The sequence below is a fragment of the Bufo gargarizans genome, chromosome 2 (genome assembly GCF_014858855.1).
Source record: "Bufo gargarizans isolate SCDJY-AF-19 chromosome 2, ASM1485885v1, whole genome shotgun sequence".
NCBI classification, from domain to species: domain Eukaryota; kingdom Metazoa; phylum Chordata; class Amphibia; order Anura; family Bufonidae; genus Bufo; species Bufo gargarizans.
Window position 1 is genome coordinate 169,613,252 of NC_058081.1, and position 23,763 is coordinate 169,637,014.

The following is a 23,763-nucleotide window of genomic DNA, read 5'->3' on the forward strand; positions in this document are numbered from 1 at the left end:
TGTTCCTAATAATTCTTTAGGTGCGTGTATATATAGATCACAATAGGTGATGGTCACACCCTCTCCCCCTCCCTACACAATGACCTGTGCAAAGATCACAGAACGTGCCTCGAAAAAATTCTTCCACAGAAGTCAGCAAGTTGTCTCCAGACTACAGGGTCCAAGCAGTACAGCCTGTCCCATTGCACTCATTATAATTCCACACAAACTTTCTCTGATTTATTTTCCTGTATCTTGAGAAAGTTACCACCAATATTTGAAAATCCTAAAAAAGGACCTACTACAAAGAAGAAAAAAAAAATGTATCCTGCACTATATATAGTTAATAAAGGAAACATTTTACTTTATTGTTTTATTGATTTATCATGTTTTAAGAACTCAACAACAAAAACACTTACACTTTAACATATTGTCAGAGTTGTGTGATATTCATGGGGGAGGGGGAGTTCCAGCTGCTGAAAATTATTTAGAACCTGGCTCAGATTGACGTAAAACAATAAAATAAGGAATATTCATCATACTATTCTCCCACTGCTCCTGTTCCAAAGCTTTCCCGATCCTTCTCGGCATGCAGGAAGTGCTCTCTCAGCCAATCACTGACTACAACAGTGACCCACCTCAGCCAGTGATTGGCTGAGTAGGTATTTCCTCTATGATGAGATGGATCCAGTGGGGACCTGCTAAGCACTGCAATGGTAAGTTACCTATCCCTTGTTTTATGCCGAACTGAGACTCTTTAAAAAGTTTCAGTGCCTGGGCAACCCCCATTAGTAATTTTCAAATCAACTGCTACCAGTATTATACATTTATAAATTAAATATTTCTAGGCTCAAAGTGAGACTGAGTGCCACCTTAAAGTAAAACGGCAATTCTCATCATTTAGGAATCCCAGCCCCCATCAGAGAACATGTCCACACTACGTTTCTGAAAAGTTTTCCGAAAATTCTCATCAAACATTTCGAGGTCTTCTTGATTTTTAAATATACCCTGGAATTTAAAAACATGGGTAAATATTAAAACAGGAACATAATATATAAAAGACGGATTACAGATATTAAAGCTATTAATCTCAGATCAGGCTGACACATGAATGTACACTACCATGGATATACTGTATGCAGATTGTGTGTGCATTATACTTTACAGTAAAAAAAAATTGAAAATTGGGGTGCAGTTATTAAATCGATCTTCCACACAATTACACTATTATTTTACTACTTTAACTGGTTTGCCTGTTCTCCTGTTCAGAAAAGTAATAAAGAAGCTGTCACAGTCATACGCTTTTACCACTTAGTAATCCATATGTATAAATGTTTTTGTAATAAAGAGATTCTATGGGATATTGTACCCTCTAATGTAAAGTACAAGACTATTAGATGTCACCCAAAGATCTATGTGGCCCCAAGTCCAATGCATTTATACAGGTAACAGAATTCCAAGATGAAGTGTAATATTATTTCTAATTTCTAGATGAGGATACAATATGGAATAGTGGTATACCAGCACTAATAACCATTTATCATATGCGTATTCTAAATGGAATATGTTTATTAAAGGGGTTGTTCACCCCAGGGGCCTTTCTGGCAGATCCGCCAGTGTGGCTGGTCCTGTGGAGTGAATCACAATTACCTGATCCCTGCAGCTGGGTCCCGGCTTCTTCATCCTCCCCCCACCGAATCTGCAGATTATCAATCTCCCTGTGACAACGTCCACTTTGACGCAGTCAGAGGCTGCTGCACCAATAACCACAGCAGTCTCTCATGTGTCACGTGACACATGGGGAACACGTCACCGCTGCAGCCAGTCATTGGCTGCAGTGGCCACATGATCTGCATTAAACTGAATGTTAATGTGGGGAGATGGACAATCTGCACAGACAGCATGGAGCGAAGAAACAGGAACCCATGCGCTCTGATCAGGTAAGTATGATTCCTTCTCCAGGGCTGGCCACGCGGAGGGGTCTGTCAGAAAGGACCCAGGTGAACAACCCCATTAAGGATCAAGGCACAGCTACTGAACTATACCAAGTTGTGCCTGGTGTAGTTTGCACCACCTTTCTATAAGAGACCTGACACCATTTAATTAAATAACGCACCTTATTGCCTCATTTATATATAACATTTTAGGGCTTATTCTGTGTTCTCTGCTCTCCTCCCCAAAAACAGGACTGTATATTAGCAGGCCTTCCTTCTTGCCTCTTCTGTGATCAAATCCTATTTTATTAAAGGGGTTGTCTCATCATTGGGACCCGCACCTATATTGAGAACGGAGCCCCGAAAGTGAAGGAGGGCACACTGGCTCGGCTATTTCCGTCGGCCTCATAGAAATGAATGGGGGCAGGGGCCGCGCATGCGCAGTATGCTCCCATTTACTTCTATGGGGAGTCAGCTTGGTGGTGGCCAGACCAGAGTCCTCCAGCCACCACCTTCAGGGCTCCGTTCTCGATTTAGGTGCGGGTCCCAACGGCCGGACCCGCACCTATAAGACAATGGGGGCATATCCTAGCGATATGCCCCCATTGTCTATGATGAGACAACCCCTTTAAGAAACTAGCAACATAACTATCACAGTGGACACGATAAACTAATTCCAGTCCATGTGTGTATGAGTTCTGGTTCTCTATAGATAAATCCCTATTGTAAAATTAAAGAGTGGATTCACATTACACAGGATGATTTCCCAATGTATACCTCCGAAGGATGCCACCAATGTATACTAATGTAAATGCACACCGTAGCATATACTGCCTACAGGCCCCGTTTTAAAACACATACAATGTGCTACACTTTCTTTGCAGAATGCCTCTGGATAAATAATTATTGTCTAAATGGTATATGCACATTTGAATATCTGTTTTAGAATGAGGTACCTATGGGTGTACAAGATGATGGTCAGTGCATCCACACATAAGAAAGAACATACTAGGTATAGTTTATGTGCCAGAAAAGTACTCACTTTTGGGAGATACCCCAGTAGCTGTGAGGCATGTTCTTTGAGAAGTTTCTGTCTCTCTTCTTCAATGATAGCCCGACAAAATGCTTCTCTCTTCTCCTCCTCCTCTCTTTCTTGGAGCTCACGTTCCTGCAGACAATTAAGACTGTTAGTACATACTCTTTGTTAACTGAATGAATGCTTTTTTTTTTTCCATATTATCCATGCTGGGACACAGGATTACGTGTTGGGAGCTCAATATAAAAACATTACAAATACAATTTAACTGGGAAGCGTACAATTTCTAAATGACTTCCATAGAGCAAATGAAAGGAAAACTCCAGTGAAATGTTTTTGCTGACTAAGCAGAATTGGGAGGATTCTATCTGAAATTGATTATGGTAGTACTACCTAAAAAGTTCATACGTCTTTAGCCCAGAAGGCAGCATAAAAGAAATAGAATTTGCTCACTCTGGGCTTGGGAGTCCAGTAGGCGGTCCCGCTCAGTGACGGACAGCTATCTGTGTATGCACAGTCATATAGGGTAGGCTGGCCATCACTGAATAAGACCACCGATTGGACTCATACGCTCAAATATTACTGAACCTTGTCCCACAAAACAATATCCAGATATGTTTAGATCCTCTTGCTCTACAATCTGCTGCCTGTACTCACAGCACCAGATTCATTGTGACAGATTTACTTTAACGGCATTTTCCAGCATACTGTCCTGGTCGATCTGGGAGTGGAGAGATGCAACTGCAAGTCGAGCGGGACAGTTGCCAAGGCAACCATCCGACGCCAAGCGGGTATCCCGAATGGTTCCTATTCTAATTAAAAAGACAATGGGGGAGGGGGGATCATTTACTATGACCACCTGTGCCAGAAACTCGGATAAAAAAATGACAACCCCAGGTTTGCGACTTTTTAAAGGGAGTCTGTCACCTACCTGACCGGTTTCAAACAACAGATGACATTGTTCAGTGGGGCACAAAGACATGACACAGATGTTACCCGTGTTTAGTTGTTCAGATGCTTCAAATCACCCAAAAAGTTGTTTTTATCATATGCTAATGAGCCGTTGCAAGTGCCTAGGGGCGGAGAGTTTTCTGAAAGTGCCCAAGTTCCCCCGCCTCACTCGTGCCTAACTCCGCCCTTCAGTAAGCTCAGGCCAGTCCTGTGGCTCTGTGACATCATATTGTCACAAACAGAAGCCTTTCAGAACCTCCTCCTTGAGTTTTCTTTGTTGTGGTGTTCAGTTCCTCATCTCGTTAGCCTCTCTCAGCTGTCTTGTAGATGGACTGATTGCTTCCTTTTAAATTCCTCCCCATAATGCATTACTGGGCGGCTTATACTTCTTCCTGGAGTGTGTGTGCATGCTGATCCTATTTCCCAGTCTGCTACTAAGTTAAGTGATGTACATTTATCTGTTATTTTCTGTTTGCTGGATCCCAGGTGACCCTGACTCCCTCCGTGTCTGGTGTAGGGAGCCGGTGGTCGTGTCCCCTCACTATTGTAGGGTGTTCAGGTGTTATATAGTCGAGGTACGTGGATATGCAACCATCCACCTTTGGGATTTTTGCATAGGCTGAGCAGCCAGGGAAAGTGCCAGGTCTTGTGCAGGGGTCTCCCTTTTGGTTCCTTAGCTTTGGATCCAGTGAGTCATATATGCATGTTGCATTGTCTTGTTTCCTGTACACCGTCCGTGACACATATTTCCCTATAGGCTGTTCGCGCATCACTGCCGGGCCCGGGCATGCGCAGTGTTCTGCCCACTGTGGTCAGAGGCACAGAGATATGCAGTGCACATGCGCCAATTTCACGCCAGCAACTGGTGCGCACTCTATATCCCTGTCCCTCTGCCCACAGTGGGCAGAACACTGCGCATGTCCGGGCCCGGCAGTGATGCGTGAACAGCCTATAGGGAAATATGATGTCACAGAGCCACAGGGCTGGCCTGAGCTTAATGAGGGGCGGAGTTAGGCGCGAGTGAGGCGGAGGAACTTGGGCACTTTCAGAAATCTCTGGGCACTTGCGACGGCTCATTAACATATGATTAAAAACAACTTTTTGGACGATTTGAAGCATGTAAAGAACTAAACACGGGTAACATCTGTGTCATGTCTTTGTGCCCCACTGAACAATGTCACCTGTTTAAAGACGGTCAGGTAGGTGACAGACTCCCTTTAAACGCCACTGTGCCTAAATTTAGGTGCAAGTAGAATATCTATGTCGCCCATGTTGCTTTCTGAAAATGGGAGGTGGCATAAATAATGAATTAATTCTGCTCAGCTCCACCATCTCTGTAACATGATGCTGGCAGATTATTCATGACTAATTTACCCACTACATTTGGAGATAAGATAGTTACCAGTGACCACTGGTCAAAAATTTAAAAAAAATGGGATCTTGGGGCGTCTAAAAATCACATATATAGAATAGTGGGCCTGTGTTTTTTTTTAAAAACTATTCAAAAGAAAAACTCTCACTTCTAAAACTGCTCTGGAAATTTAAGCTGCATTGTGATTGTTTGCCAATGAAAGTTTTGATAAAGGAGGCCCAATATTCTTTAAACAATGAGGATGAACAGTATATGCAATGATCGAATGCAGCATGGAATCAAAGATGTAGAAGCCTTTCTCACTTTATCGGCAATGAACTGTTTGCGTCGATCCTCCAGCAATTTCTCCACTGCTCGCTTGTGCTCGAGCTGTTTCATCCTCCTCTTCTGAGCATTCATCTGCTCTATCCGATCATCCTCAGCAAACTTTGCAAGCATGGCTCGCCTGAAAGCTTCTTCCTCCTCTTTTGCTGCTTGTTGAACAATTTGCTTAAAACCCATTTGCTCCTCAAAAGTACGCTGCAATTCAAGCCGCTGACGAATTTTCTTCTCCATCTCTGCCTAAAAGAAGTCCAAAAAAATAATATAAGAAATATAATAAAACAGTTATGTTTTTACTAAATCAATTACGTAACAAATAGTCAATATAAGCAGATAGATATAGACTTTTGGCAGTGTGTTTTTTTTAATGTCAAGTATTGTAAAGATGGGGTCAGCTGAAGGTGAACTGATCAGGGCATTCCAAACAAAAATACTGGTACTAGCTACAAGAATTAAAGGGGTTAAAATACTTTTCATCAAGTATCCTCCTTAGATATTTTTTTTGTTTTTAAAATTTACCTCATTTGCAGTTTTCTCTTATCTCCCATGCTTGAATCCTACTTCCTGGTTTGTCATGTGACTGCCTATTCCATCATGCCTTAAGGCAGGGATGGCCAACCTGAGGCTCTCCAGATGTTGCAAAACTACAACTCCCATCATTCCCAGACAGTCTACAGCTATCAGCCTACAGCAGGGCATGGTGGGAGTTGTAGTTTTACAACAGCTGGAGAGCCGCAGGTTGGCCATGCCTGCCTTAAGGCAACGAGAAGTGTCCTCACATCAGCAGATCACGTGACACTAACCACACTCCCTGTTCTTACCAATGACCATTCCTACATCCTACATGGCAAGGCTGCACTGCAGGACGTACCCAACAGCAACTGAATATGAAAACTGACTTGCCACAGGGCGCAATGGAAGGCTAATAATTTTAGAATAAAGCCTCATTCATACGTCAGTGTTTTGGTCAGCGGTTGTGAGCCAAGACCTGGAGTGGAGCCTCCACAGACAAGGTATAAGGAAAGATCTGCCCCTGTTCTGTGTTTAGAGCCGCACCTGGTTTTGTTTCAGAATCACTGATGGAAATCACTGACCAAACACCGACGTGTGAATGAGGCTTAAGTCAGTTTTGATAAATGGTGCCCAAAAAATGCATGCAATTCAATAAAAAAAAAAAGTCTGATCCAAAGGTGTCCATCGTCTTAAAGTTTTAAACCACAATGGATCTCATTTATCAACTCTCCCTGAAAAAAAAGCAACCAGACTGTACCTTGTTACAATGGAGCATTTTTTTTTCTATTAGACAGTTTTAATTATCTTTATTATAGTCTGCTTCAAGAGAATGAGTCCATTGTTCCCCGACTCATAAATGAAACACATTATTACATGGCTGAATTTTTTTGGGGGGAGGGGGTCGATCATGGACTAATATGAGACAGCTGTTAAAAGGGACTTATAATAAGGTTGGGGTTCTTCTGCTTGGCATCCTCAGACTGGCGAGATATAGTCGCATCAATCCATAGGGCTCAGAAGCAGTAATTTTTTTTAAATAAAGCAATTATATAACATAGAAGAACAGAATACATAAGGCTGGATATAAAAAACACAGTTCTGAATGTTATATGATCATATAGGTTTGAGCAATTTGCAGAGAAGATCATACGGAGCTACATGAATGTGTTAGAAGGTAAACAAGATGTGGTCTTGTTACTAGGCATTAAAGCAGCAGCTGAACTATCCTCTTAATGTCAGCATTACCTCCCTCAAGGCAAACATCTCGGAACAATAAATGCTTTAATCCCCTATTAGGCCGCACTAATCCCAAAAATCTAAACCTGGTTGTTAACCAGTCAAGTTCTTTATATGTAACAGATTGCTAATACAAAAAAAAAAAAAAAAAGAATCAATGCATCGAAATTACGTTTGGCAAAATAAATTCAAAACAGACATTTATTCTGGGTCTAATTTTTAAATGAAAGGGGTTGTACATGAAAAATACAGTCTGCTGTCTTCCAGAAACAGCACCACACCTGCCCAAAGGTTGAGCTGTACTGTAGCTAAACTCTCTTGGGCCCGAGCTTCAATACCACACACAACCTGCAGACAAGTGTGGTGCTGTTTTTGGAAAAAAGTAACCATGTTTTTCTTAATCCTGGGTAAGGACAAGTGTGTTTTAGTAAATCCTTGTATCTCTATCTCGGCACATATCTCTGCATCGTGCAGCCGGGGGCCGAGTAACAGCACGAGCTGCTGAGTCTTAGCAGACCCAGATCAGCTCTGCAGTGAGGCTGAATAACCTTGTACAATGTCGAGGGGGTCGAGGGGTGTATTCCGCCTGTAACTGGGGCTGCTATGTCAGCCTCAATAAAATCAGCAATAAAAAAATGTTATGTTTAATGCACTCTAAAGATCCTGTATGACATTATGGGAGGGGACAAGGTTTAAAAAAATAAATACAAAATAAAAATAAAAGATAATGAATAAAAAACACCAGCATACACTACTCCTTAGCTTCTAGCCCTATGACCATAAAATATATACTCCTATATCAAAATAACTGTTACTGAGAGGAAATATAATTTAAACAGGTATTTTGGTTGCATTTTGTGCTATTTAAAAATGAAAAAAAATAAAAATTATATAAACAAAAAAAATAAAGCCCCATGTATAACCGAAAAAGACTCAAAATTAACATAATTGAACAGGAAAAAAGGCAAAGGCACATATACTGAAAAAAATATATATTAAAAAAAGAAAAAGAAAAAAAAAAAAAAAACACAGGAAACATTTATTATCTTGAAATGGTTAAAGGGAACCTGTCACCATCCAAAACTGCCAGCAGTACCTGTGTGTAGCCAGCAGTGTGTTTCTGATAATGCCTTTCTTCCTGAAGGCAGATGCAGCAAAAGTACTGAAAACGCAGTTTTATCCCCTGCCGGCGCGCTTCTCCACACGTGCTTGAAGTCATGGGGGCAGCGGCCTCCTTGCTTCAAGTCACGGTAACCGCGCCCCCTTCCCTGCCCCTTTGCTGTGACCGACAGCGCTTATGCAGAGAGTTTGGCTGCCTTTGCCGAACAGCTGGCTGTCAGCCATAGCGAGGGGGCGCGGTTACCGTGACTTGAAGCAAGGAGGCCGCTGCCCCCGTGACTTCAAGCACGTGTGGAGAAGCGCGCCGGCAGGGGATAAAACAACGTTTTCAGTACTTTTGCTGCATCTGCCTTCAGGAAGAAAGGCATCATCAGAAACACACTGCTGGCTACACAAAGGTACTGCTGGCGGCTTGGGATGGTTTTGGGAGGTGACAGGTTCCCTTTAAAGAATAAATATGTGTCACTTATGAGTGGTGTGAGCAAATTTTTTTCACAGCATGTACTGGAAACTTTAAAAAAAAACTGTTGACCCCATAATTTCTGCCATTTCTCCTAAATGTAGCTGTTGGGCAGGTCAGCTCGAGCTGTCTAGTGGCTTATCATGGGAAAATGGGCATGCTTACAACTTCAATAACTATGAGAATACTTTCCCCTCTAAGAAGTTGCTTTTCTGATAGGAGATACTCCAATGTTCATTAACATTGAAGTTGTGCATTCCATATTAAGGCCTCATGCACACGGCTGTTGCCCGACCGTGGCCGTATTGCGGCCCGCAAACAGTTGAATGGGTCTCGATCTGTCCCCAATGCACGGAACCGCCGCACAAAGGTTGTGTGCATGAGGTCTGAAGGGGTTGCTTCATCTGAGACTCTGATGACATATTGCTAGAATATGCCACCAAAATCAGATAGGTATGGGTCACACCTAAGGGGCCCGCACTTAACTCTAAAACAGGGCCCCTAAAAAAAAAGTGTTAGAGAGCGCACCGCGCATGCTCTCCATTCATTTCTATGGGAGTATCAAAAAAAGCCGAGCGAGTGCACTTATTTTCGGAAGTCTCATATAAATAAATGGAGGGTGCCCGCAAATGTGCGGCTGCATTCCGCTCACTTTGGGAGTCCTATTCTGGAGATAGGTGTGACCTGCACCTATCTTCCATTTGTGGCATATCCCAGCGATATGACACCAATATCTTAGACAACCCCTTGAAGGGAAAGCTTCTGAAAAATGACACATTTTCCTATTTGAATATTCATTAAAGAGTCCTTCAGCCTGCATACAATTTTTCTGTGCTATGATATAAAGTAGCCCCCATATGTTCAGAAAGTTGTTCAAGAAAGGGTGCCATGTGTTATACTCCCTGCTCCTATAGCCCGTGATGCTGAACCAGCTATAGCAGACAGGATTAATAACACGGTGGTATAATATACGTAGAGATACAGAAAAATTACTCGTCACTTACAATTCCCCTCTGTCTGGCCTCCTCTGCTTGTTCTTCCAGGTACAGTTCTTCACGCATCTGTTCAAGCTCTTCTCTCTGTTGCTGTTCTCTCTGGATATGTTCTGCAAGCTAATAGCAAAATGTATTATTTCTATAGAAAATACCCATAAACTACAAAAATGTATATCTCTTCCTCTATTAAAGCTTTTCTAAAACCACTGGAACGCTTTAAATCAGGGGTGCACAACAACCTGCTGCCGGGGGGCCACATGCGGCCTTCGATACCATTCTGTGCGGCCCCCAACCTATCTGGTAGCAGACATGTATGTCTATGTCTTGGGGCTGCTCACGTGCATTTTTCATGTATTCTCCCGCTGGCTCGTAGAGCGGGTTCTCCTCCTTCCCCCACGCTGTCCAAATACTCTAACAGAGCATGTGGACAGGGGTTGTCTTCTTGAGCAAGCCCTTTAAGATGAGATTAAGAAAATACAATCTAAAACTGAAATACAAATGAAGTTTTATATACGTTGCAGAGGCAGCAGTCACACCTCAGCCCTTGTGTCTGAGGAGACCCAAAAGCTTTCTGCCCATCAAGAAGACATCAGTATTATGAATGCCTGAACTGTCACCTGTGCGGCACGTGACCTAGTGACGTACCACCTGGGTGACAAGTGACTGGCTGCAGCAGTCACACGCAGCCAGGAACTGCAGAGGCGGCTGTGGAACAATGGAGCCGTTACACAGCGGGGGAACCAGGTAAGCACGAACCCCACTGGGGATTCAGCCACTCTGAAGGGGGTCTATAAAAAAAAAAAGTTTAAAGTTGGATAGCCCCTTAAAGAAATGATCTTTAGAAGTTTCCTAAATTAAAAGGCTGCTGAAGGAGTGGCTCAGTGCACAATGTAAAATACAGTACACTCTGCAGTATGTACATAAAGGGCTTCATCAACTAGCATCCTCTAACTAAGGACTCATGCCCAAGACCGTACCGTTTTGCAGTCTACAAATCGCAGATTCTGGCCGTGTGTATGCCACAATTGTTTTCAAACTCCTGTAAAAATATTCTATCTTTGTCCACAAAACGGACAAGACTAGGACAAGTTCTATATATTTTTCAAATGAATGGCTCCACATCCGATCCAATGTGGATCGGAGGTGGACTGAAAATAGGGTGCATGAGGCTTAAACTATTAAACCTTTAGTTTTGGGAATTTATTTTGAAAGGTGAGTAAATAGAGGAAGAATTAAAAATGGTGTTACAAAATGTACATTAATGTTCCCTCCATTATTTGCATCTTCTGTATTTTATGAATTCTACTGGAAGGTTAGGATTCTATTCCAGTTTGGACCATTTCAGATTATCTCAGTGATCAGTACCATGTCCTGAAGAGCCTTTTTCTTCTCATCGCGCTCTCTAACTTGTGCCATGCGGTCCTCCTCTCGCCTCTGCTGCATATTAGCAAAAGTCAAGATCCTTCTGTTCTCTTCCTCCATCTTCTCCTTCTCCATTCTTCTCCAGGTGTCCTGCTGCTCCATAAATTCCTCTATGTATCTCCTTGTGGCATTCAATTTTTCTAGTTTCAACTGTCTTTCTCTATAAAATGAATATATAAAAAGTAACACTCATTATTGAATGGTTTAAATTTCGCATTCATGACTGTGAAAGAAATGACACAGTGTACCTCAAATTCATTGACAACTACAACTCATTGACAACTACAACCATGTAAATTGAATGAATATGAAAAATATTAGAATAATAGACAGTTGAGTTCAAGAGTGCAGCCATTTAAAGGGCTTTACCCAGATCTTCTGAAAATAATCATATACAGTAGGTCATTTAAACAATTTTTTAGAGAATGCACCATTACAACTTTATTGAATCGCCTGTGCTCTGTGTCGCTAGGTTATTTAAGAAAGCAGTTATTGGCAACGTCCACCCACGGCTCTGCCAATTGGTGGTCACACATACACAGTACTATACATATTTCTCTTTAATCTCTCTGCAACATTCTTCACCTACTTACTCTTCTGGCATGCACAGATACTGCACTCTTTCTTTAAAAAAAAAATCCACTTTTCTGGACTAAAACGTGGCAGAACATGAATTGCATGATGACCCAAAAGTTGCTAAAATAGTACTTTATATTAAAAATTGTTCCCTGGATTCCAGGGGAGTCATAACCCCAGGATATGAGCAGTGTATAATGTGATGGATAAATGAATCAAGCCAGGAAAAAAAGCAATACAGACAATCCCTATAAGAGGACTGACTGGTTTAGATTTTTAAAAACCTTATGAGTGAATTCTACATGTCTACATGATAAATTCCCCTTTAAGCAGGGTACAATATTTACAGACCTACCTCCACTAAGGAATAATATTTTCCATATTCACTTATTAATTCTACTACTACCAATAGTGATGTACTGATTTTATTATGTCTCATCATTTGGATATTTTAAAGTGCGGCAAGTATAAACGAGCAAGATGAGCAAGTCACCACCTGAAAACCTGTATTGTATGATGAATTATGCTAGATATCACTAGATATGCACATATTTAGAGCATGGAGGGATTTTACACTGACATTGCTTTTACTATGTAGGCTCATCCAATCAGTACCTTGCATAGTAGGAGAACCATTAGATGCTGAAGAGTTAGCTCCAGGATACACTGGTGTGGAGAACTTGTGTTTGTGTGTATGTTGCTGCCATCTGTTGGTCTCCTGTAAATCTTTCTTAAGCAGACGAAAGCACGGAATTCAAGCCAAACCGGGGGTGGGATCTGGAGAGTCCTCCCAAACCGGTTGTTAAAGTTTGGGAAACCAGACAAAGGAGGATCATGACCTCTTAATTCAATAATCAGCATTTAGGTCAGAAGTGAATAAGAAGTGAGAGCTGTACAGCTAGATGACCTGAACTGGAACAGGTTAGTATTATCAGGGTATCACAGAGTAACCATTAATTCTAAAACTTCGCTTTTAATATTTATGTTTAAAATTTAAGACCCTTATGATGTAACAAGTGAATAAACAAAAAAATGAATAAAGCAAAAAGAAATCTCTCTCACTTGTCTCCTTGGTTGTAGGATACCAAGTGAATAGTTATAGGGGCAATATCCCTAATGTATTCCCCTAAAAATATGGCCCTGCCTGAAAACGGAATGGCCGCCCCGATAGGGGCGATCCCGTGTCTCGTACCTCCTGTATTACCCTGGAGGACCCTGATACAGGTGACAGGTGATGTTAATCCTATTAGGAGGCCAAAACTAGTCTACAGGTGAGCAGAAAAAAAAAAATGCTTTATTTATACATAGAACACCCCATCCCCCATATAGTGGAGGTAACTATGTCAGCATATTGTACTAATCATTATAGGATACTAATCCCTATTAGCACTTATATAGCGGCATTATAGATCTGTTATGGACAGAGTGGCTATTATATAATAATAATGCACAGTAGACTTGCGTGTCCGAGTGGAGGAAAAGATGCCTCCATGATGAATGGCCCGCTCTGGTAGGTGATAGTGTCCTTTTAATGGAAGGCTGGAGAGGCTGGTGCACAGGAGTCCCGGCGTGACCGCTATCCAGATGAAGACGCGGCCGCGTCTGGGGAGCAGCGTCTGTGCTTAATAAGCACAGCTTCCGGGTGTGACGTATAGACACGTGACCGCATGGCAGCGGTCATGTGACTCTTAGTGACGTCCTGGAGACCGGGTCCGTGTTATGTAGATGCCGCTAAGAAGGAGCGGCTGCTATAGTGCGATCATCAGATCGTTTGCCTGGTATAGCCCCCTGTTTATATGGGATATTAATGTGAGGAAGCCCCCATGTAAGGGCGCTGTCTAGCAGGACTATAAAAGATTACCATATAGATGTATACATTAATCATTTTATTTATATACATATAATCTAGTTAAAATCTAATAACTGATCACATTTATGTATTGATTGATAGGAAGAGAGGTAGGCATGGTTGAAAGATTATAGTGCTATAGTGTCATGTATACTGATCACCACCTGAGTCAAGATCATGTTATATAATCGGCTAGTCCTCCATCATATATCTAGAGACTGCCGATTGGATTAACGGGTCCAAAATAATAAAATTGCAATATATTGATAAGTATAGAGAATATTTGTCTCTGTACGATTAACTGGTATAATACCACTGGTCTATAAATTACCAGTATTGAAAAAAATATATTTTATTGACCTCTTCATAGAAAACACGCAAAATCAATATGTTCATTTAATCCGGCCGGTGTAGTAGTATTGAGCCTAAAAATCCATTTAGACTCTTTTTGTTTTAGGAGCTTGTCTATGTCTCCTTTTCTGGTTGTGAGTTTAAGTGCCTCGATCACTAAGAATCGGACTACCTCAACATTCCCAGCGTGGTTTGTCCATATATGGCGGGAAATTGGTTTATCACGTCTTTTACGGATGTCTCCAATGTGTTCCAAAACCCTTATTTTGAACGATCTTTTTGTCTTTCCTATATATTTAAGGCCACAGATACAGGTGGCCATATAGATCACACCCATAGTATTGCAGTTAGCGAAGCTGGGGACGTGAAATATTTTATCATTAGAGCTGTTCTGGAATGTATTACCTGGGGATAGAAAGCTGCAAGCTTTACATTTACCACATCTGAAAGTACCCAATTGTCTGTTTGTCAGCCATGTGTTGAATAGCGGAGGGTCAAGATGACTATGAACCAATGTGTCCCCTATGCTGCGTCCTAGTCTAAATGTGATAGACGGATTTTCTGGCAGGACATGTGTCAGGTCTGGGTCTGTTTTGATTAGAGACCAATACCGACTCAAGATATCCCGAATCTGTTGGGACTCAGAGTCAAACGTACCAATGATCCTGATCGGCCCTGGAGCATTCGTTGTTTCTTTTTTAGGAGTTTGTAAGAGGGAGGAACGGTCCCTCAATTTGGGCCAGTTCCAGGCTTCATATAGACCAGGGATCAGCAACCTTCGGCACTCCAGCTGTTGTGAAACTACAATTTCCAGCATGCTCAATTCATTTCCATGTGAGTTCTTAGAAGAGCAGAGCAGGTATGCATGCTGGGAGTTGTAGTTTCACAACAGCTGGAGTGCCGGAGGTTGCCTACCCCTGATATAGACATTGGTCAGGATATCCCCTTTCTTTAAAGCGATGAAATAATTTTGAGGATTCCCTCACAAAGGTTTCCGGGTCCGAACAATTACGTCGCACCCTCAGGAATTGGCCTTTGGGAATACCCTTTTTGAGGGACCTGGGGTGGAAACTCTCCCATCGGAGAAGGCTATTAGTGGAGGTCTTTTTTCTAAACAATGTCGTTTTGATGTAGTTATTTATATCCCGTTCGAGGGTCACGTCCAAGAACGTTATTTGACTATGATGTATTTCTGACGTAAAATATAGTCCTATCTGGTTAGAATTCAATGTATCCATAAATAGGTGAAATTCCTGCTCTGTTCCAGACCATAGGAGCAGGATATCATCTATGAATCTGGACCAAAGGGATATATATTTGGTCCACTGATTCATAGCTTCAGAGAAGACTATCACGTCTTCCCACCAGCCCAGGAGCAAATTTGCATAAGTCGGTGCACAAGTATTATCAGGGGGCACCGTGTATATTATTTATTTCAGCGGCACAATGTATATTATTCATTTTAGGGGCACAATGTGTGGGAACTAGACCCTGAAAAAACATTCATCACAAATACATTTAATCCATAGCGCACACACAGCCATGTCTACAAGGTGTGCGATCATAAGCAGTTTAGGATAGATATTACAGACAAAGCACTTTGGGAGAGATTTACCAAAACTGGTGTAAAGGAAAACTGGCTTAGTTGTCCATGGCAACCAATCAGATTCCACCTTTCATTTTCCTAAGGAAATCTGAAAAATGAAAAGCAGAATCTGATTGGTTGCTATGGACATCTAAGACAGTTTTCCTTTACACCCGTTTTGATAAATCTCTGCCTTTCTCTTTTTCCTATTCCTCCCCTATCTTCGGCTACAGGACGGCTGGGTGAACTAGCCTGAGATCACACACACACTCACTAAACAGGACATTCACGAGAGGGGCGGGGCTTAATCATGCAGAAGTGCAGAGAGGTGGTGAAGGACCTGTAAGGACCTGACTGATGTCAAGATGTGGGCTGAGCTCCTGTGCTGTGTTTGAGAGGTTAGCATTTCTTTTTATAATCTTCAGCAGATGCCACGGTATGAGATCCGTCTAAAGCAGCCATTTAACATGTACATCATTTCTATATGTTAAAAGTAGGACAAAAATTTTATGTGAACACAGCTTTACACGCTTGAGTAATAACGACTATCACTAGAAAAGAAGATCTGATAGATATCTGACAGATTGGGAAAGTTTCCATCAGAACAGGCATTTTCTCTGACTGTCGCTACAAACTATTGTTATGTTTGTATAGATTTGAGAGGGGAGGTTGATTTATCTTAGTTGGCAGATTTTTCTGTAGGCTATTACAGCTTCACATAGTGGTAACCCAGCTTTCCCAGGATCCTGAAACGCAAATCTGCCTCGCTATGGCACTATTTAGGAATAGGGAGGGGGATTTATCTTGGTAGATTTAGTATTTTGTAGTCTATTACAGCTCCAAATCTATTTTGCACTATTACTAACTAGGAGATTCCATCCAACAAAATGGCCACACTCACTGTGTACACAAGAGTTATCCACACTAAACCCAGTCTCCTCCTCCAACTTCCTGGCTTATATGCACTACCTTGAGAAGGGGAGAAGGAGGGGTAGCGGACATGGCTGCAGCCTGAAACAACAATGCAATGTTTTTCTAGTTTATTTTTCATGGTCTGCAACTGATATCTGATGAAACAAGAACAAATAACAAAGGCATATAAGGAGATTATGTAACGTTTTGTTGGTTATTCTTTTTTGTGCGTTTGGATTCTGGCTTTAGTTCCCCTTAAAAAATGTGAATCTCACTCTGAGACAGCTTATTTCTGAAAGTTTGAGAATTGGTATAGTTGTTCCTAGTGTTGCAAAGTACAAAGTCCAGATTCTATCTGTAAATTGTGTGATCATCATTTATTGCCAAGGAAGCCGTTGACATAAGAAACAATCCTTTCACTCATAGCTATCATGTCAGGTCTGTCAATGACATGCAAGTTTGGATCAACAGAGTAGAGTAGACATCTAGATGCCAGACACTGCTACTGTTACACGGAGAAACACAAGGACAAATCCATCCTGTTGAATTATTGTCTTTTCAGATAGCATGTGTCAGCCATTGATCTATGGAAATTAGACAGTGAGCAGATCTCATCAAAACTGTCTATAATATATGGCTAGCTTTATTAAAATAGTAACGTAGTTTATAAGGCTGAAAAAAGACGCCCATCCACCCAGTTCAGCCTGTTATCCTGCAAGTTGATCCAGAGGAAGGCAAAAAAAAACTGAGATAGAAGCCAATTTTACTCATTTTAGAGGAAAAAAATTCCTTCCGAACTCCAGGCAGTCAGAATAACTCCTTGGATCAATGACCTCTCCAGAAATCTAGTAACTATACCCTGTAATATTATTACACTCCAGAAATACTAGGTCCCTCCTGAACTCCTCCAGTGAGTCTATCACCACTACCTTCCCCTTCTCACTGCTCTTACAGTAAAGAATCCTCTTCTATGTTTGTGTACAAACCTTCTTTCCTCCAGACGCAGAGGATGTCCCATCGTCACAGTCACAGTCCTGGGGATAAATAGATGATGGGAGAGATCTCTGTACTGACCCCTGATATATTGATACATAGGTATTAGATCTCCCCTCAGTTGTCTTTTTTCTAAATTGAATAACCCTAATTTTGACAGTAAGGCCTCTTGCACACGAACGATACGGGTTAGGTCCAGATGCGTTTAGGGTGCGTTCAGGAAAACTCGCACCATTTTGCAACAAGTTCAGTCAGTTTTGTTTGCGATTGCATTCAGTTGTTCACTTTTTATCTCGCGGGTGAAATGCGCATTGATGCGTTTTTCACACGCATGATTGTAAACATTCAGTTTTCTAACAACATCTCTTAGCTACCATCAGTGACAAACGCATCACCTCCGCACTTGCTTGCTTAGGCGGTGTGTTTTTCATGCAGCCCCATTCACTTCTACGCTGGATATAGAACATGCTGCGATTTTCACGCAACGCACAAGTGATGTGTGAAAAATGCTCATGTACACAGACCCGTTGAAATTAATGGGTCCGGATTCAGTGCGGACGCAATGTGTTCGCATCACGCATTGCACCCACGTGGGAAAACTTGCTCGTCTGAAAGGGGCCTAACAGTCCTTTAAGTGCAGATGTAAAGGCGTTAAGGCTATATACTGTCTTGCTATGTCACTCAGGTAGTGATATGCACACTACACTTGCTTAAGTATGCAACCACCTATCTTTTCTCATCTAAACAGACCCATATAGAAGCTATTCCCCCCATCCTGCAGAGACATGACGACCTGGTGCTTTGAATACTGTATCCCAAGACAGCAGCATGGTACGAAGGAAAAAAGGAGGAGTATCAGGGAGCATGTACTATCTATTGAATCAGCCAAGGATGTGGAGGATTTGACACAATTACAGACCTTGGCAAGACGTTTTAAGGAATAACACAACTCTGAGGGATATTTCCTGCGGTTTAGGGGCATCGATCGGGTTATAATCTCCCCTAGAGGAGGAAACTGGAGAAAAATACTCGGTCAAAAAGAGACAAAGTGGATCTTTACCCTAAATACGGTTACACCGTTGGGTTTAAACGAGGGCAATAGCTTTGCCCCATTCCTCTAAGTGTAATGGACTTGTGACCAAATTGTGCCTCAGTATTGCTCGGTGGTGGCCCTCTGACCCGGGCCGAAGTTCGACGTATTTTATTTTAACATTAGTGGGTTTTATTTGTGTTTTCACCGTTTTTAACTGTAATTAAAAAACAATTTTGGTATCTTCCCGTCTAACTACTTTGGCTATGTTTCAGACACTCAGCTTTTGGTTGTCCTCCTGTACCTTTGAGATATTGACCTTGGGTCATCTGCGACAGGCTAGGAGTATCCTGGCATTCAAGAACGTCCGCAAAGATGGATAGCTTTTGAATATGATGAGATGGAACTTGGATTATGGGGAACAATGGGACTTATGCTTCCTTAGGCTACTTTCACACTAGCGTTCGGGCGGATCCGTTCTGAACGGATCCGCTCATAATAATGCAGACGGAGGCTCCGTTCAGAACGGATCCGTCTGCATTATATTAGCAAAAAAAAGCTAAGTGTGAAAATAGCCTGGGACGGATCCGTCCAGACTTTCAATGTAAAGTCAATGGGGGACGGATCCGCCTGAAGATTGAGCCACATTGTGGCATCTTCAAACGGATCCGTCCCCATTGACTTACATTGTAAGTCTGGACGGATCCGCACGGATCCGCACGCCTCCGCACGGCCAGGCGGACACCCGAACGCTGCAAGCAGCGTTCAGCTGTCCGCCTGTCCGTGCGGAGGCGAGCGGAGCGGAGGCTGAACGCCGCCAGACTGATGCAGTCTGAGCGGATCCGCTCCATTCAGACTGCATCAGGGCTGGACGGCTGCGTTCGGGTCCGCTCGTGAGCTCCTTCAAACGGAGCTCACGAGCGGACCAGCGAACGCTAGTGTGAAAGCAGCCTTAAATAGCTCTGTGTATATAATATAGGATTATACTACCTACATTGGGATAAGTTTTTGTTTGTCTTGCACTTTTCACTGCATGTCACTTTTGCACAGCACTCACTGTTTTTATTAATTATTGTGTAATCACATTTGTATTTATCAATTTTATTTATTAGTGTGAATATTGCAATTTGGTGATAGATTCTACTAGAATATATTTTTACTTGTGTCATTTTATATTCACAATCAATAAGATTGTTATTTGCACATTATATGAAATCTAAATATATGTTATATATTATATATTTTATACTCATTATATATTATTATGACTTAGTGTGGAACTACGATTCAACTATGCACTTCGGCACTATATATATATATTTTTGGATAGGAATGTATTTTTCCTATATGATGATTGCAAGGGCAAAGGTGCCCTGACCTGACACTATCAATATTCTATACACTTTTGAGGTTGATATAGGGTTAATAAACTGATTAAATTGCTGCTAATAATATGCCCCAATTCAGTTTGAATTTGTGATCCAATTGATTAAACCTTCGTTAAGATGGTCCCAAAAATATCCCCAAACCTAGTCTGCAATCTAAATATAACATACATATCCTACTAAATGGCGATATGGGCAAGTTGCCCTTTACCATAATGGCGTGAGCGTTAACATGTGGCTGTCTGACCTTGAGCTATTGATGTCATAGATTGCTGGCCTCTCAGGCTGGAGGGAGGCTCTATTGTGGGCGGTTTGGCCCCTTTTCCTTGAGCGTAGAGCAAGAGCCTGACAGCCGCATGTGGTTTTGGTATTGCGAGTTACATGATCTTGCGATATTTGGTGGCAATGTTTGTGAATGCGGCGCTGCTGGCCGAGGTTGGGACTCCTCCCCCCTCTTTGCAGATGATTGTTGTTAAGATCTGGAATGGGAGGAATTGACCAACTAAGATGGGGTATAAATAGTAGGTGTTTTGGACGGTAGGGTACGCCCCCAAGAGGAAGCTAGGCGAAACACGCGTCAGGGGTTGGTGTTCCCCCCCAGGCTCCTGGTCTGTATTTGTCTTCTTTACTACATTGCACAATCGTTTTTAACTCTTGTATTGCCTCACTCTGTTAGCCTTACTTACTATGGTCTACTCTGAGTTTCAGCGGTGCACTGCGCATTCGCAAGACATGTGCCATCCTGGCCGCACTTCAGGCTGTCAATCTAACAAAAAAGGGGACGGTTAGGGGGCGTGCTTACCTTGACTTGACACAAGGAAGCCACTGCCCCTTGACTTCAAGCTGAGTGGCAAGATAGCGCTGATGGCGCTTAAAACATTGTTTTTTGAATCTATGGATCTAGCGGATCAAACATATGATTATTAACAGACTGGGGGCTACTATGAGGTAATGCTGGCGGTTTTATATGCGTTTCTGAGGTGACAGGTTCCCTTTAAGAGGACTTTTTGATTAATATTGATGGTGCAGGATGCTGGCATTCTATTTCTTATGGATTAGGTCCCTGAATTAGGTCCAGATCTGGGAGTGGAATGATATATCCGTTCCTCGTGGGGAGAAACTAAGTGCTCAGTGAAAAGAAGAAAGACAGAACATGGGGCGCTTTCTAATGAGGTAGAGCTTGATAAAAGTAAATCTGAAGGCTATGCAACCCAGCTTTTCTGCATCCAGGCAACCTAGTCATACAACTTGGATGCAAACCAAACCAAGCTAATTAATCTGTAGAGGATAGCCTTCAGGTGTACTTTTCTACTACCTCAGGGAGCACCCTATGCTCTCTTTTACTTATTTTCAGCAGGTGTGGAATTTCTTCTTATAAAGGAATACATACTTCTCCCATTCTGAAAGAGTATATAGCATATTACAGTATCAATTGTCTTCTCCAGAGATGACCAACCTGTGGCCCTCCAGCTATCGCAAAACTACAACTCCCAACATGCCCTGATAGCTGTTGGCTGTCCACGCATTCTGGGACTACTCTAAATCTCTACATACACGTTATTCAGAGAGAATTGCAAACAAGCTTACGTTTGATCTTCTTCATAAATCTTTCTCACAATTTCATCAACCAGGATCTTCTCCCTTAGGAATTCTTGATAAGCCTCCTGCCTCTTCTTCTCTTTATCTTCAAGCTGTGTTTCTAGCTCTCTCTGGTAACGCAGCTTCTCCTGGTAACGCCTTGTTTCCTTGACCAGCTCTTCTTCTGAAGCTCTTTCATGTTCCTCCTTCATTTTGTGAGCTATTTCAGATTCTCGTTTCTGTCAAGAAATGGTGAAAGTCACAAAAAGTGGAAAGAGCCCCAACATATCAGTACAACTTTATAACTCTGGGTAAAATGCCACGCATTTTCCAGTCTATAAAGAAGAGGGTCAAGTATAACTTATGGTAACTTCTGTGATACCATACAAGTACAAGTGCTGAATCTAAAAATGTATAATTATGGCACTGTGAATGAACCCGAAGGAAAACTTTTCAGCAGATGTTGCTGGAAAGGCAATTCTATAATATGTCATATCAAATGAACTACCACTACATAAAATTGCTCCCAAATTATTGCATCTTACCAAACTCTTGATAAATCTCCTCTGATATGTCAGGTTCTCTAGATAAATTTCCATAAAGACAGCACCTACATAAAAATCTACAGGGGGAAAAAGTTCCTTACCATTCTCTCATAATTAAGAAGTTCTTTTTCAGCAACCTGTGCAGCCCTTTCCCTTGCAAGATAGGCAGACTTCAGTTTTTGCTCCAATTCTCGGAGCTCCAGGCTGTGAGAAAAGCGAAATCAGAGACATGACGACAATACAGAAATACAGTAAAGCATGTAAAATATCCAGGATTTTATGTGTAACAATACATTTTGTTTCACTAGTTTATTCCTTTCTTCCCTAAACTCCTTCTTTCTCTCCACCAAATGTAAACATATTAACGCATATATTTTCCTACAACCAAAGCCACCTGGTGTAGACGCTGGTGTAGATTGTGATTTGAATCCACACAATACTGCTCTTGATAGAGGCCTGAAGATTTGAGTAATTATATATTAGATGTCTGTAATATAATGAAAGGGTCTGTTATAAAGTAACGCTATATATTGATTAATAATGCAATAGTCATGGTGATGGACGTCACCAGAAAGGTAGATTATGTCCTACAGGAAAAAGTGGCCTGAAACTGTCACCCAAGACTGTTCTATACACCAGACCATACATCATGCTGAATACAATGTCAAATGGAACTCCAGTCCAGGAAATAGAGTTCCTCTCCAATATGCAATATACTACAATATGTTATAGTGGTGTTTGAGTCTCTCATTACTGGTAATCAGTGATGGCCAGTTTGCAGTGTTTGCCGACAAACACATCCGAACTGCCATCTTCACTCCCAAGTCCGGCGATGCAGAGGTAAGTCCTTACCTGTGCCTGCGCCGCTCTGAAACACATGCGGTCACCGTGAGCAGGCAGTTCCGAGAACAGCATTCATCGGGCTGTTCTCGGAACTGCCTGCTCCCGGTGACCGCATGTGCTTCAGAGCGACTCGCGGTGCAGACACAGGTAAGGACTTACCTCTGCATCGCTGGACTTGGGAGTGAAGATGGCAGATCGGCGAACACTGCGAACTGGCCATCACTGCTGGTAATGTCTGCTTAGTCTTTTGTTTTTTGCCTTGAGAAAGTCCACAGTGCAGTTCAGGCATATCCGTTTCTGGATTATCAAATGCCAGACTGAGGTTCCATCTGCTTTCACATAGTCCACCCGGTGTCTGACTCATTCAACACAGCAATCAAATGTGGTTGGCACACTTCCACCTACTAAATCATCCACCCTGCCTCCCTGCAATAGACTGAAAGCTCTAGACAGCAAGACCTTCAACATTTGGATCTTACTGTTTGTGGGACGTTAAATGGTCTACGTCGTCTGTAGTTTTCATACCATTTGTAATGAGCTGTACATATATTGGCAGCGAGTATGTTATTATTACCTGTTCTCTCGTATTTGTTGCCTCATTTTCTCATCTTTCAGTTGCTCGTGCTTTATTCTCGCCAGCTCCTGTGCCATTCTCTCTTCTTGTTCTAGCTGTAACTCCTTAAGACGTTTTGTTTCCTCAGCCTATTTTATAATTGAAACAAAGGAAACTGGTGAAGTAATTTTATGCTAAGTAACAATTGTTTTCTGGGGATTTTCT

At 42.0% G+C, this 23,763-nt stretch overlaps 1 protein-coding gene across 1 annotated transcript in view; it reads right to left on the reverse strand.

The window, feature by feature from the left end:
- Positions 1-345: 345 nt before the first annotated feature.
- The window catches only part of MNS1 (meiosis specific nuclear structural 1), a 30,555-nt gene continuing 7,137 nt past the window's right edge, over positions 346-23,763 (reverse strand). Inside the window, exons 3-10 of the mRNA XM_044283287.1 lie at positions 23,560-23,687; positions 22,244-22,346; positions 21,607-21,836; positions 11,282-11,498; positions 9,926-10,033; positions 5,576-5,833; positions 2,956-3,081; positions 346-987 (exon numbers count right to left, since the gene is read on the reverse strand). Coding sequence (XP_044139222.1) covers positions 880-987; positions 2,956-3,081; positions 5,576-5,833; positions 9,926-10,033; positions 11,282-11,498; positions 21,607-21,836; positions 22,244-22,346; positions 23,560-23,687 — 1,278 coding nt within the window. The 3' untranslated portion in view covers positions 346-879. The remainder of the gene's footprint in view (positions 988-2,955; positions 3,082-5,575; positions 5,834-9,925; positions 10,034-11,281; positions 11,499-21,606; positions 21,837-22,243; positions 22,347-23,559; positions 23,688-23,763) is intronic.